The sequence below is a fragment of the Leptonotus elevatus genome, chromosome 12, assembly GCF_054856555.1.
Source record: "Leptonotus elevatus isolate MCC_2025b chromosome 12, RoL_Lele_1.0, whole genome shotgun sequence".
Classification (NCBI taxonomy): domain Eukaryota; kingdom Metazoa; phylum Chordata; class Actinopteri; order Syngnathiformes; family Syngnathidae; genus Leptonotus; species Leptonotus elevatus.
Window position 1 is genome coordinate 6,539,844 of NC_141250.1, and position 15,302 is coordinate 6,555,145.

General features: G+C 38.8%; 1 protein-coding gene across 1 annotated transcript in view; it reads left to right on the top strand.

Moving 5' to 3' along the window:
• The window catches only part of maoa (monoamine oxidase a), a 34,593-nt gene extending 21,866 nt beyond the window's left edge, over window positions 1-12,727 (top strand). Inside the window, exons 7-15 of the mRNA XM_086091361.1 lie at window positions 749-898; window positions 2,754-2,913; window positions 3,000-3,096; window positions 3,475-3,528; window positions 3,602-3,659; window positions 5,297-5,394; window positions 5,467-5,578; window positions 10,417-10,479; window positions 10,566-12,727. Coding sequence (XP_085947487.1) covers window positions 749-898; window positions 2,754-2,913; window positions 3,000-3,096; window positions 3,475-3,528; window positions 3,602-3,659; window positions 5,297-5,394; window positions 5,467-5,578; window positions 10,417-10,479; window positions 10,566-10,721 — 948 coding nt within the window. The 3' untranslated portion in view covers window positions 10,722-12,727. The remainder of the gene's footprint in view (window positions 1-748; window positions 899-2,753; window positions 2,914-2,999; window positions 3,097-3,474; window positions 3,529-3,601; window positions 3,660-5,296; window positions 5,395-5,466; window positions 5,579-10,416; window positions 10,480-10,565) is intronic.
• Window positions 12,728-15,302: the final 2,575 nt, after the last annotated feature.

The following is a 15,302-nucleotide window of genomic DNA, read 5'->3' on the forward strand; positions in this document are numbered from 1 at the left end:
TTCCATTTTTATAATTGTATTTGTTTATTCTAAAAACAACAGTGCTTATTAGTGAAAATTTGCATGTACAGTAGACCCCCCACTGTCTATTTTTTTTCAATATTTTTGTTTGTTTTTTGTTGGGGGGGGTGAAAAAAGCCATCTTATTTGAAAGCAGAGATAATAAAAGTACTGATATTATTTTCTTGAGTAAAAGTACAATTACTTAAAAAGTAAAAAGTACTCACTCAAATAATTACTCATGTAAAAGTAAAAAAAAAAAGAAAAAAAGACCAGGCTCTGAAATGTACTTGGCGAGTAGAAGTAAAAAGTATTTTTACTGGATGTTTCCTCCTACGTCAATTTGAAAAATATTAGCTAATGGAGCAAAAATGAGTATACAGTGTTCTCTCGCTATAACACGGTTCACTTTTCGTGGTCTCGCTGTATCGCAGATTTTTAAAGTGCAATGCTGCATGTATTATTTATTTTTTTACAGTATTGGTATCTATTTTACAAAATGTATTTAACAACCTTGTTTTGAAAATGTATCAAGTAAAAAGTACAGATGCTCATGTTAAAATGTAACGGATATACTAAGGAAAGTACAAAGTACTGATAAAAACTACTCAAGTAAAGTAACAAAGTATTTGTACTTTGTTACTTCCCATGTCTGTTTGAGAGATGTTTGTTTGTTTGTTAAGGGTTGGATGTTAGGACGAAACACAATTCGAAATAGTTACATGCTGATTGCTCTCTCCATCACCAGGAGAGAAAATTTGTGGGCGGTTCGGGTCAGATCAGCGAGTGCATGGCCAGAGAACTCGGCGATCGGGTCAAGCTGCAATCTCCGGTCTACAGGATTGACCAGAGTGGCGACATGGTGGTGGTGGAGACAACGGACAAACAGACATACATGGTAAGTTGTTAACACACCTTTTTTCCATGACCTCACACATACTTTCAGGTGGCAAAAGACCGATCCTTCTCGAATGGCACTACTAGTAAACAAACCCTTCCATGTCAATTGAACAAGGCAGAGTGATTGAGGGGAAAAAAAGGGTTTATGGAATGCTTACTACTACCACCGCCAAAGTTTGTGAAGTGTCAGTCGAAAAACAGTTACATGAGCTACAAAGTTACGGGCGGATGGCTAGCCACAGGTAAGATGCCTCAAAAATAGACATGGTGGAAATTCAGACATAGTTAACATGATCACTCAGGGACTGGCTCATTGATGCTTTTTTTGATGGTGAACTCAATTATGTGCTGAAGACTTCTCAGATCGGCATCCACTCATTCTAAACTCATGGTCATGTTAGAACCAATGCTGTATTCTTTACAATGGAATCTGCTGCTTGTTAGCCTGGGCATAGACCTTTATTGTTCCTGGATTTAACGGACACAAAACCAACTGACCCTGAATTCAGCAGATAGAAAAAAAAGTCCACTCAAAACATCTCTTCTAAAGTAATTGGTGCAGTCCCTTACTTCCAGAATTGGCCGTAATTCCATCAACAGCTACAGAATGGTGATGGGTTGCGCCGCTCTCTTGTCATAGCTTAACTAGTCTTTATGGCATCTAATCTGACAAGATGAACCGGTGGTGAAAATAAAGCAATAACATCGTGGCTCATGAACATGACCAGACGCACACCATCATCCTCCCCCATTTTGTAATTGTAAGTACTTGGCATATATAGGCGAGGAAACAGTACTTGATGTTTTTAAGCCATGAAATAAAAAAAAAACAGCTCTAACGGACAATCCCTTTGCCCAATTATATCCATGTCCATTATATCGAGGTTCCACTGTATTTGTTTTACAGCTAGGCAAACACTAGCTAACATTAGGATTTCCTGACATTAGCAACATTGGCATTGTTGAGATACTCAAAGAAAAGTCAGCCCAGCCAAACATTTTATACTCTAGACATGTGGGAAAATTTTATTTTACAAACCTGATGATGGAGGTTTGGTTCTGAGTCGGGCCCTTTCTCTATTTATCCTCTTAACCCACAGGTTCCACCACATTAACTCATTCACTGCCATTGACGGCTATAGACGTCCAAAATTAATTTGAACTATTTCTATTTAACGTTTTTTCCACTTTTGTTAACAAGAGTATGAACCCCCCCCCCAAAAAAAATACTGTACATTTAGAACAGATAGAAAAATGTGTGATTAATCGTGAATTAACTATTGAAGTCATGCAGTTAATTACAATAAAAAATTTAAATCGCCTGACACGATTTAAAAAAAGAAAAGAAAAGATTATAAAAAATTAAGGGTGTCAGGCGATTACATTTTTTAATCGTAATTAATTGCATGACTTCACTAGTTAACTCATGATTAATCACAAATTTTAAATCTGTTCTAAATGTACAATTTAAAAAAATCTATGTTTTCACACTCTTGTTAACAAAAGTGAAAAAAAAAGTTAAACTTATAGTTCAAATGAATTTTTTTGTCGTCTATAACCATCAATGACAGTGAATGAGTTAATTTTGATTTATTTATTTTTTTTCAGGAGCACCTAAACATTTTGGGTAATATCTGACAGTACAACCCCAAACACAATAACTTTCTGTCATAAAGTTCAGTTCAGGTTAGCGATATTGTCACTTCCTTTTGCCACCTGGAAGTGTGCTGGCGGGTCTATATCTCCATGTAGCTTTGCAGTCGCGTCACAGAGAAATGAGAGCTACAAGCGCAATAACCATATGTTGCTCTGTGCTGCCATCTGCTGGCTTTTTTCTTCTTCAACATCCTCAGGCCAAGTACGTGATTTTGGCCATCCCTCCATGTCTCAACCAAAAGGTACACTTTTACCCCGAGCTTCCCCCACTGAGGAACCAGTTAATCAGTCGTGTCCCCATGGGCTCGGTCATCAAGTGCATGGTGTACTACAAAGAGAACTTCTGGAGGAAAAAAGGCGAGGGAGAATCTGTCATTTGCTTTGTATGTTTTGTTTGTTTGTTTGTTTGTTTTTTTCATCAACTTTGGATGGGCTGTGTTCAGGTTTGTGTGGCAGCATGGTGATCGAGGAGGAGGGGGCACCCGTTGGACTGACACTGGATGACACAAAGCCTGATGGCAGCGTGCCAGCCATTATGGGGTGAAAATAGACATCCAGACAAATAAGAAATGATAATACTGTGAACACTCAGAACTTCAAACATTGGCAGATGAACAAGGAATCCAAACTAAAATGAAAGGGGGAAAAAACACATTTAGGCCATAAATACATAACAAAATAATGAAAAACACTAAGTACAGCCCTAAATGAGCATGCTGTCTTGTGCCATGTAACAACCTTATGTATTCTAACACCGCTGTATAAACTCATTCATTACATTAGCTCAAACTAGCCACCATTCATAACCTCAAAAGGTCATATGTCGAGACCGTCATAAACCCAACAGTCCCCGCACTCGAGTGTACAATTGAACATTAAAGGTGGTTTAAAAAGAATGTCTTTTGTTCCCTCTGGCAGATTTATCCTGGCTCGCAAATGCAGAAAGTTCTGCAGGCTCACCAAAGAAGAGAGGTATTACTACCGTTGTGACAAAAGATCAACACAAATTTTCACTTCCGTGCCTAAAATGTTCTTTCGTGTCTAGGTTCAAGAAGATCTGTGAGAGCTTCTCCAGAGCGCTAGACACTGAGGAAGCTCTGCATGTGAGTTTGGAATCCCAAACAAACAAATGGAAGACTGCAATCATTTACAATCTATGTAAACACTACAGTATGGGCTTCATTTACTTTAAAGGTTTGCACTCACGAAACTGTGCACAATCTTGATTTCTTTGGCAAACAGTGTAGAAGCTGATCTGCTAACCATAAGTAAGCATGACTGCAAATATCAAAGACACGTAATTGCCACGCAGAGATTTCAAGTTGATTGGGTGGATGGATGTTATGACTGCACTCAACTTCTTACAACTCTCCTAATGCTAAGCCGTGTGTCAGAAAGAGAGAGAGCAAATGCTATTTACTGAAAATGTATATTATTATTAGGGGAGTCAGGTGATTAGGATTTTTAATCTTAATTAATCGCATGACTTCAATAGTTAACTCACGGTTAATCACGTATTTCGTATCTGTTCTAAATGTACAATAACATATTTTTTATATTCATAAAAGTATGAAAAATAGTCTTCATACTCTTGTTAACATAAAAGTGGGAAAAATGTTTAAAAAAAATACAAATATAGCCTCATCTTTTAGTCATTGATACAGTAATTTCATAATAATTCATAACATTGAGTTAAAAATTAAAAAGATGTACTGTACTGTAAAAAAACAGTGTGATATATTAGGAGTGGGAATCTTTGAATGTCTCACGATTCGATTCCGATTTTTGGGCCTGCGTTTCGATTCAGAATAGATTCTCGCTTAAGAGCGATTTTTGATTCAAAATTATTTGATTGACAATGATTTTTGCTTCTATAGATTTGCAAGGAATTGTAATGATCTACTCCAGTCTGACTCGCTAATGCTAATTAGCGCGCTACTCGTGGCACTTTTATCACTCAAAAGAACGGATTCACACTGCAAAAAAACAACATTTATTGGAATAACTTGATCGTGACTTTTTCCTTCTACTCTCTAATGTGGCTACAACTTAACAGTGTATTAGACCGCGTGGAACCACACTGCCCCTAAATGGCCAAATCGGATACAACATGAACAGCGCTCCAAATAAAGGCACACACAGACAAAGGCAAGAGAGTATAAAATAATTTAAATAACATTTAAAATTGATTCTGAATCGAGATTCTTATGAGAATCGATTTTTGGTTCACCCCTATGATATATGATTTGTGTTGAGGTCATTTCTTCTGCCACTAGGTGGCATACTTGCATTTGTAAGACAATGGTGACCGCTCAGTGCATTTTTCTTTTCATATTAAGAGCTATCTAATCTTTAACATAAAGTAACTTGTGAAACAGTGCACATTTTTCAAAATTTTCAAATTCTAAAATACAACTTGTCCCCAGTCTCCACAAATATATGCATTAGTATTACATTTATGACTCCAACATTTTGACGTGGATGTTTCTGCTGCGTTGCGACTGGAATTCCCCTAGTACAGGCTTTCCGAGTAAGGGGCGTTAAAAAAAAATTTGTGGCGTTAAAGGAACTGTAAATTATCTCAAAATTAACGCACTAATTTTGACACCCCTAATTATTAGAAATGTATTGAGCTGCAGCATACCGACAGCACGCAGTCTGTTAAGAGGGACAGTGAACACAAAATTTAGCACCCGCTATTTAGGATCTGAGTAAATCAGGCCATTAATGTGTGCACCAGGCGATCCACTACGAGGAGAAGAACTGGTGTGAAGAGGAGTACTCAGGAGGATGCTACACGACCTATTTCCCGCCAGGCATCCTCACCCAGTTTGGAAGGTAAGCAGAGTGGATAAAGGAGCTGTGTCCGTGGTTAACAGCAGGTAAAGCCTCTCCATGTCTTCCTTGCAGGGTGCTGAGAGAGCCGGTGGGCAGGTTGTACTTTGCAGGCACAGAAACCGCCACTGTGTGGAGCGGCTACATGGAGGGTGCTGTCCAGGCTGGAGAGAGGGCAGCCAGGGAGGTCAGAACACACACAAAATATCAGACAATGTTGGTAAAGTGGAATACGAGGACACCTTGAGTATATATTCGTAGACGGCCGCTGCAGTGAGAATTGAAGTTCATCACGTGATGAAGCGATAATATTAATGTCAAATAGTATTCATTGCTCTTTCTTACGACGGCATTTTAGGGCCACGTGCAAATATATATTTTTTAGAGGGCGGGGGCAATATTGCGAGAAAAAAAACGCGCAAATTTGCGTCTTTATATAGTGGCAGATTTGCGAGAAAAAAACCTCAATAATTTACGACGAATACACGTAGCGTACTACTCGACTGTTTGTGCCAATACGTTTCGATCGGGTTTCCAAATAAGGAGATAGTAGCCTAATTGCTTTAGCATAGATTAACCATATCATGTTAAGCATTCGCTCTTTGAACCGTTGTGTACGGCCACTGGCCAGCGACAAAGACGCCTCGCTTTGCGAAGGTCCACACCCGGACGATCAAGCATTTATGTTAATTTGTTCAAATGTTCATACATTTTTGTTGTTGTTGTACAAGTATCTAAGTTGATGTGTCGAATCTGCTGCTCTCCGTCATTCACTAGCATTTACCTAAAGTATGCTAGCATCTGATTGGTTAGTGTTTAATCAGCTGATAGGGGATCAGGAAGTGTTGTCGCTCTAGCTGCGGTGAATGACGAGTAAAGTTTAAATTTAAGAATGAATCCGTCTTTTCATTTTATAAACAGTGTACCACCAACGAACCCTCACATGATTAGACTATAGCTACGCTATGTGTATTTCTCGTAAGTTTTTTAGTTTTTTTCGCGCAAATTTGCCACTTTATAAAGTTGTAAATTTACGAGTTTGTTTCTCTGAATATTGCCCCCGCCCTCTAAAAAATATATATACGTGGCTCTAATACGACGTTGTACTTTCTTGTTTAAGAAGTAACTTTGTGACTTACAAAAAGCACAAGGCTCTTTGCTGAGAGCCAAATGATGCCTTTCTTGACGCACATGATATTCATGCTAATTTCCAAGACGACTAAAGATATTACATATGGCTTGACAGAATCTCCATTCTTCTGGGTCATGCTGAGTACCCGGTGCCATGCTAACGTTATTAGCGTCATGCAATACCCTCTTACCTCCACTGTATAACAAGATTGGCTGCCACTCCCTCACTATCACCAGAGATCAGCTTGGCTTTGTTGGCCTGATTGGAAGACATCCGGCCTACCTTCATTCACTTGTGAATGCATCCGTGTCTCATGTGTCCCTCACGCATCCCGTTAAAGACACATTTCAAGTTTAGTGCACTCCATACTTGGTCTACTTAATAGGCTTTGTTGAAATAATATTCCCTTGCACCACAATGTTTTTATATCGCTTTAGTCATCTATACAAAATTCATCTGTCTTTTGATGTTAAAGCGTTTGTAGCATCCCCTTCTTATTTTCCCGAGTGTGTCTCAAGTGTCTCCTCCACAAACACTGTTTGCATTTTGGATGAACACTTTATTGCAGATCACACCAGTACAAATGTGGCATACATAGTTTATGGGAATGGAAGGAAATGTAAATGTCTGTTGTTTTTACACTTCTGACCTTGTGCTAAATCACGTCGTCTAATCCAGTGGTTCTCAACCTTTTTTCAGTGACGTTAATCCTGTGAAATATTTTTTCAGCCAAGTACCCCCTAACCAGCGCAAAGCATTTCTGAAAAATAAATAAATACATTTGTGCTGCGCCATCATTGTTTGATGTATTAAACTTTGGAGCTCTATTTCTATTTATGTGGTCTCTATTTGGAAATAAAAATATATAACAACAAATTAAATAAATGATTTAATTATAAATAAAGATTTGTGCACATACAAATTATTAGCAGCATAAAGTCTCATCTTTTGGGATCCTAGTAAAGCTCTGTTCTCAAAACGAAAAAGTTCAATGAATTTTAAATAAAAAGTTCAAGTGATTGACAGGTGATTCTAGGTGGCATGTGACAAGTTGGGTCAACCCATTCTAGTATGGGGGAGAGGTTGAAATTGAATAGCCTACTAAATATAAAATTCAATTTATGAATTTATATTTTTCTTAGAATTATTTACATATACTTATTCAATATATTTTAAAATCACACGTTCCCTGGCTGGAGTGCCTTCACGTACCACCAGGAGTACACATTTCCCCATTTGAGAACCACTGGTCTAGTCTGTGTGGTTCACTACGAAATGTAATTGAATCGTTTGATATGCATGTAGCTAGCATTTTCTGCTTGGCATTGCTGCTTGCCGCACCTGCTCCGATGCCCATGGTTCAGCTGCAGGGTCGTCAGCCAGGAACCACCATTTACCGACGTTCCGCTCCTTTAATCCTGGCCGTGGTGTTTCTCTTGGCCTAGTGTATTTTTTCATTCTTATAATGGGTTATTCTGACAGGAAGGGGACCCCCCCCTCTCCCCCCCCTCTCCCCCCCCTCTCCCCCCCCTGACGACAAAGGTGGTCTTGTCATTTCCACACTTTTTATCAGTCGGGATGTACATGCTGATGTCTGGAGGAGGCTGGTGACATCGTCCATATAGCTCCTCAATGGTGTAACCCATTCACTGCCAGCCTAATTCAAATTGATTTTTGACGTCAATAGCCGTCAATGGCACTGAATGAGTTAATTCCGGCAACCATTTGCCTCGCTCCAATGAGTATTACCTCAAAGGCCGCCACAAAACAGGGTTGAAGAAATGGCAATTCCCACTTCTAGCTGCTGCCACCCGGTGTTGAAATCCTGGAGAGCAAAGCGCATCTGCAGACTACTGAAGCAATTTGCTACCATGGTCTTGATGCACGGTTAATCAATTGATGTGGAGCTGATCCATATGCGTTAGCGAGGTCGAGCCAGAAGACGTGCAGATCGGTCTTCTCCCGCTTGGCCCTCTGAATCTGGTACCAGATCATTGTAGAGTGTTGGAAAGCCTATGTAATGACTTTCGAGCAGGTAGGTAGTAGAAGAGTTTCCCTTCAACGTTTAACAAAGCGATGTTCCTGAATTGCTTCCTTGGGGATGAAGACTGCTACAGCCCTTTTTCCACTCTGTTTGAATGAGTTGCTTTTTCCCAGGATGTTCTCAGTAGGTGCCAGAGCAACTCGAGCACATTGGGGCAGTTCTTGTAGAGCTTGCAGGTCTGGGAACGTACCCTGGTGTTCCTAACGGGGTGTTTCTTAGCGGGTCGCTGAACTGCCTTCTGACAACTGTTCCATTTTTTCCCCGGTGGTTTCCAGCTTCCCTGACTTCTCCTCCAGCAGTTGTTCAGCTTTCGCCTGACCTCTTCCCTTTTCCCCCCTTCTGCGGTCCCTTGGGGCAGCCCTCTTTTTGGAGATAACTCCACCCAACCTGTCCCTGCAGATCTTGTATATGATGTCTCCAATCAGGTTATGCTTGGCTTCCAGCCCTCAATGCAACCGTTCCTTCAGGATCCTGGTCAGGTCTGTATCCAAAGTACGGCATGCCGCTACTTTGTTTGACTTTGGCCATCTGAGCTTGTTCTTTCTCGCTGGTTTCTTAGACTCTGCTTGAAACTCTGTTCTGTGTGAGATGGAGAAGGGAGAACGTCCTTCCCCTGTGCCGTTAAGTCCTTTTGCACTGTGGTTCTCTACCTGGTTTCTGCTCCTTCTTCTTGTTTCATCCGCAGCAGCGGTGCGAGGTTGCTGTTGGCCGCCCTGACCACACTTAGCCTTCCCCTGGTGGATTCTCAGTCCTCTATAGGTTTTCACCTTTTCCCATCCGCGGGCACACTTTCGGAGCGTTTTGTTCACATTCGGAGCTTTCTGTTGCCATTGTCATTGCCGGGTGGTCCGTCCTTTTAGTCCCATCTTTCATCCCACCTCTTGGAGGGCCTGTGGGTTGTTTTTCTTTTGAATTCTTCGTAGTTACTTAACTAAATACCGTATATTTAAAAAAAAAAAGGGAAAAAAAAGTAATTGTTACCTTACATTACGTTACCTGTGGTTAGCTATATTAACTTATGTGAACATTGAAGTATGTGACGTTAGCTAATTGTGACGTTATCTTACATCATGTAAGCTTAAATGATCTTACCTTGTGTCGTATGTTATGTTACTTTACATTGCGTTATGTTGCATCAAAATACTTTGCATTATGTTCTATTTTTTTCCTAATTTAATACAAACCTGCCAAATAAACATATGAATATATAAAGCTTATTTATTTCGGGTTTATGTATTTAGTATTAATATAGTATAATTACTTTAAATGAATAATAATGAGAGTATTTATTTCATCCATCCATCCATTTTCTTAACCGCTTGTCCTGGTCGCGGGGGGTGCTGGAGCCTATCCCAGCCGGCTTCTGGCAGTAGGCAGGGTACACCCTGAACTGGTTGCCAGCCAATTGCAGGGCACACAGAGCCAAAGTATTTATTATATAATAATATATTAATTATTATATAACGAGTATTTATTTAAAAATACATAAAGTATATTGTATGAATTGCACCTATACCTGATAAATATGGAAAAAAACACTTTTGTCCATTTTTCTCTCTCCATTTTTTTCATTTTTTATGTTTTAGGGATGAAACTGAACGCAGACATCCCAAAAACGTTAAATAAATAAATAAATAAATAAATATTAATACTAAATATATACACCTGAGAATTTTGCATTTCAAATAAATGAATATGTATCATCTGAGGTTTATTTAGTAGGTTTGTGTTAAAATTTTCTTTAAAAAAGTAAATGGGCATTTATAAGTTAGGCTTGAAATATTATTTATTCATTTCGTAAAAAAACACTGCCCTTAATGCACAATGACCACCATTTACTGTGCTGCAGATTTTATGCACGATGGGAAAAATCCACCGCAGCCAGATCTGGCAGACGGAGCCCGAATCGGAGGTGAGAAGAGTCTTCGGAAATTTGACTGCACATACTTAAGTGATGATACATGTTATTGAAGCCCCGCCTCGTCAACATCCCAACAGGATGTGCCAGCGCGCCCTTTCGTCACCACCTTCTGGGACAGGAACTTGCCTTCAGTAGCCGGCCTGGTGAAATTTGTGGGAGTGTCGGCCTTTCTGTCCGTCGCCACAGTGGCCGGCACGGTCGCCTACAAGAAAGGCCTCATCCCTCGGTGTTAGATGCCGGCGTTTGCCGTCTCATCACCGGGCTCGTGTGCTAACTTTCTGAGCGCGACTTTCCACATGGAAAGAAGTGTGCTGACTGTTAATTCGTAGCGACATTTTTTTAAACTATTCATGTGACAACCTGAATAACTAAGCTACATAGATACCTCTTATCATGATAACGTCCACCTCTCTACACGCACCACATTTCTGTTAATCCTCCATGCCATTCTTTTCTTTTTTACACAAAACCTACTCAAATGTGCGTATCTGAGCTTTTGGTGCACTGCGTGGGCTTTTTGTGAAGTGTGTGTGTGTGCGTGCATCTGGTGATTTTTAGGTGCTGATTTATTGTGATAATGCAGCAACTGTGCCATTGCAGTGGAGGTTAAAACATACAGTACAGGCCAAAAGTTTGGACACACCTTCTCATTCAATACATTGCTTTATTTTTATGACTATGTGCATTGTAACCAATGAGCATGTAGAGTTATGAACTTAAACACAAAAAATGTGAAAATAATAAAATAAATATATGAATAAATAGCCACCCTTTTCGCTGATTACTTTTTTGCACATTCTTGGCATTTCCTCGAAAGGGTTTTCCAACCGTCTTTAAGGTGTTCCCAGAGGTAAGAATGTCAAGAGTATGCAAAAAAAAGTAACCAGAGCAATGGATGGCTATTTTGAAGATTCTATAATAGAAAAGTTTTTTTCAGTTATTTCACTTTTTTTTTTTTTGTTAATAAGTACATAACTTGACATCAGTTCATCATAGTTTTGATGGCTTCGGTGAGAATCTACAATACAAAAGAGTCATGAGAATAAAGCAAATGCATTGAGAAAGAAAGTGCGTCCAAACTTTTGGCCTGTACTGTAGGTCTGTTGTTGTCCTTGTGTTTTACTGTAATTGTCAACACATACTAATGAAAAAAAATGCACTTTTATGATCCATCCATTTTAATTGGATTGTCATCTTTAGGGCGCAAGTGATTTTTTCCTGTTGATTTTGGGCGTGTGGCTGGGTAAAACCTGGCCTGGTCGCCGACCAATCGTGGGGCACATATAGACAAGCAATCATACACACCTATGGAGAATTAACTCATTTGATCCCAAAAACGTATAAACATGTTTTATTCTAAATTTTGCGAGGGTCCCAAAAATTTATTTAGATGGGGTTTTTTTTATGTTTTTTGTTATGCCTTAGCATACAGAAGGCTTTGGAGTAGAATATAAGAGATCAACCAGGGCCATGTTGCAACAAGCTCTTTTCCCCAGTGTTTTCAACAGATTTGTGAATAATGATGAAACTTAGCTATATTCTAATGCTAATTGCTGCAAAACGGAAAGAGATAGAAATATACTTTTTTTTCCTGATAAAAAAAAGATTAACCACTAATGCCGGTTTTTGGAATGTGTCATGAAGCCAAAGTATTGCGATCTGAACACACTTTTCAAATAACCACTTTTCCATTTTTTATTTTATTTTTAAAGAAAGAACAAATTGAATTGTTGGTAGGCCACACCTCCCCAATGCAAACTGGCCAATCAAAGCACAGGATGAGCTAGCAAAAACAATGAAAAAAACAAAACAAAACAGTATGTCCCATACATCGATCTTCTACATTAAATAACTAATGGTGATATAGAGGGGAATTATGTACGTAAATATGAATTTATTGCAGGATTTATTGACATAAGATAAATATGCTGAGTATTTTTAGTGAAATGAAGTGAGTGCTGTACGACTGCTTGTTATTAAGATTGCGTTTTAGTCAACGTAAGCATTTGAATGTATTTCTTTAACAGTAATTGTGCAAATTTGCTTATTATTTCTTCATAGGTGGTATATTTTTATGGTCTGCATATATGTGCTTCTTCTTGTGTCGCTTTAATGTCAAACATTAATAGCATCGGACACCTTTTAACCACAAATGTACTTAACGTTTCACCATCATGTTTTTCTTTTATTGTCATAGCCAAATTATGAATAAAGGATGGGTCTGGTGGATAAACAGTTATTGTGTTTTTAAAAAAATCATCTATTTTAAAAAATCATCTATTTGTTGTATTGTGCAATTTGTGTGTGTGTGTGTGTGTGTGTGTGTGTGTGTGTGCGTGCGTGCGTGCGTGCGTGCGTGTGTGTGTGTTTGTTTGTTTGTTTATAGCGGGGTTGGGGGTGCTATGGAGGGAATTTGTACTGTTCTTGTCCCAAAGACCAATGTAAGTTTGTGTGTCATCAGTGAAGTTGTTTGTTGTGCCTTTATTGGAAAATGGTGTCGCTTTATTAATGTTGTTGGATTCTCTTAGGTGCCTGTGTGACTAAAAATTCCATACATCCCTTACTTACTCCTTCCCATCCAGCTTCACTGGAAGTCAAAGGTTTGATAAGGAGTCAATTCAAAGGCCCTCAGCAGGAACTGCTTTAATAATGCAACATTCCCTTAAAGTGTGCGTTGAACATTTTTAACTGACAACTAAGAAAGATTTGATCATTTTGGCTGTTTGTTTCAAAACACTCGCCGTGTAAACACATTCCAATATAGAATTTAGTGGATGTTTTTGAAAATAACGTTTTTGCACTACCTGTTTTCTCTCACTGCCCTGTAAAGTATGCTCCTGTAAATCTCGCTACTTTTAACCTTCAAGGTAGTATCACAGCTGTCAAAAAAAATAAAAGAAAAAAGATTGGAAAGTGTCTGTTAGCCCTTTTCACACAGGTTGCAAATAACTCCACCACACTATGCCATTGTTGAAAAAAAAAATGCAATGTAAACCCTGTTTCTACAATCACACCGTTGTGTTAATAAACCCTTAATTACTGATAACTTCTTCTGACATATTATCAGACTGTTCATCTCCAGTGAGCCATCCCACATGTTCACTATTCACAGGAGATATGGACCAAGCCCAACAGTGAAAAATGGAAATCTGTGAATAATTACGCTTCTCTTAAATTCATTACAGGTATCAGTGTCGTGAATGTCGAACCACAAGGGGTCCACTGATATTTTATGGATTATTGAAAACGCATCACACTCTGTTGGACACAGTCCACACTTAATCTTGGGCTATTTTCATCTGTCACATCTCCCTTAATCCCCTTAAAAACACCCTTTTACATGTACGTATTTGATTGCTCAAATGAAAGTAGGGACATGTACAGGAGAGGGGAAGTTACATATTTTACTCCTTTTCTGTGCAATTCCTTTGTTATTGCAGTTTTGAGAACTGACCGTATTAAGTGAGTGAAGATTTTGCTGCCGGAAGTCATTCTTAACCTGGAAACGACTGTGTCGTAAGGATGGGCAGTGTACCGTCTGCAAACGGGTTCACTTTCTAGTTGCACTTGTAATTTTGACCACTAGAGGACAGTTGATAGCCGCTTTTAAAAATGTTACTTTCTTTTTGTTTCGAGACCCAATTCCATTTTGGCACCTCTAAAACTGTGGCGGTTGATGTTATTTAGCATTATGTGTTTTTAAGATAAAATTGTCTACGGTCTTCCACGGTCAAATTTTACACCTGTCTAGTATTCCAAATAATTCACATACAATGTGATCTATATTATAAAAGTGCACAATATCACATTATCAATGCATTATTTTTGATTGCTTGGCATTTGTGGCAAATGCATGTTGTTTAATATCCTCAACAACAAAAAAGCAGCACAGAGTCATTGGTTAGCATGTCTGCCACACAGTTCTGAGGTTCGGATTCAAAATTCTATTTGTGTGGGCCTTCCTGTGTGGACTTGAGATGTTCTCCCCATGCTCGTTTATGTACAGTGCTCATTTGAAGACAAAATTGGTATAAATGTATAAATCTCCCTCACAGACTCATGAATTTAATGATAGATTTTTTAAATTTATTTTTACTTATCTTACTTTATTGGCTTAAAAACTCACCTATTTATTGTTTTTGTGCTCAGGCCGAAGCGGAACATTTGTTTTAATAAACAAAATATTTCAAATGATGATTATTATTATTCATGGAACGTGTGTTCCACAGTTCAACAACATGCACACAACACAAGAATGCTGTGAATCATGATATGCTGGACTTGACACCATCAAACAGGTTTCCAAAAGAATGGGTAGAGCAAAGGTATGTCCTCTCTTCTATTTTCCATATTTTTTTATAACATAGTTAGCCTTGATTGAATGTCTCACGCTACCTCATGCAACCCTCTGCATATGATGAGAATAAGACAGTTATTTCTTGTTGTTCTTTGCTTATTTGCATAAGTAAGTACGTCCTCTTGGTCTGATCTGAACAGCTAGCTTCTCCTTCGTCCAGATTTGCGAACCTGTTACCCGCAATGCTGTTGCTGTGATTAGAGTAGATAAAAGTTGTACCGTTAATCTGTCAAATGAGCTCATCAAGCTTTTGGTAGTTTATTACCTTTTATTGATGAAAATGAAACAGAAAGTCAGAAAAGTGAATGTTTATTTTTCAGGATTTTTTAAGACCAAAGCGATTCTGGAATGACCCATGTAGCCAGACTTTATGGACACCCTGTATATGTGACTGACTGGAAAGTATTTCCGGGCGCATCTGCTTTTCACCAGAGGTGGATAGTAACGTGTTACATTT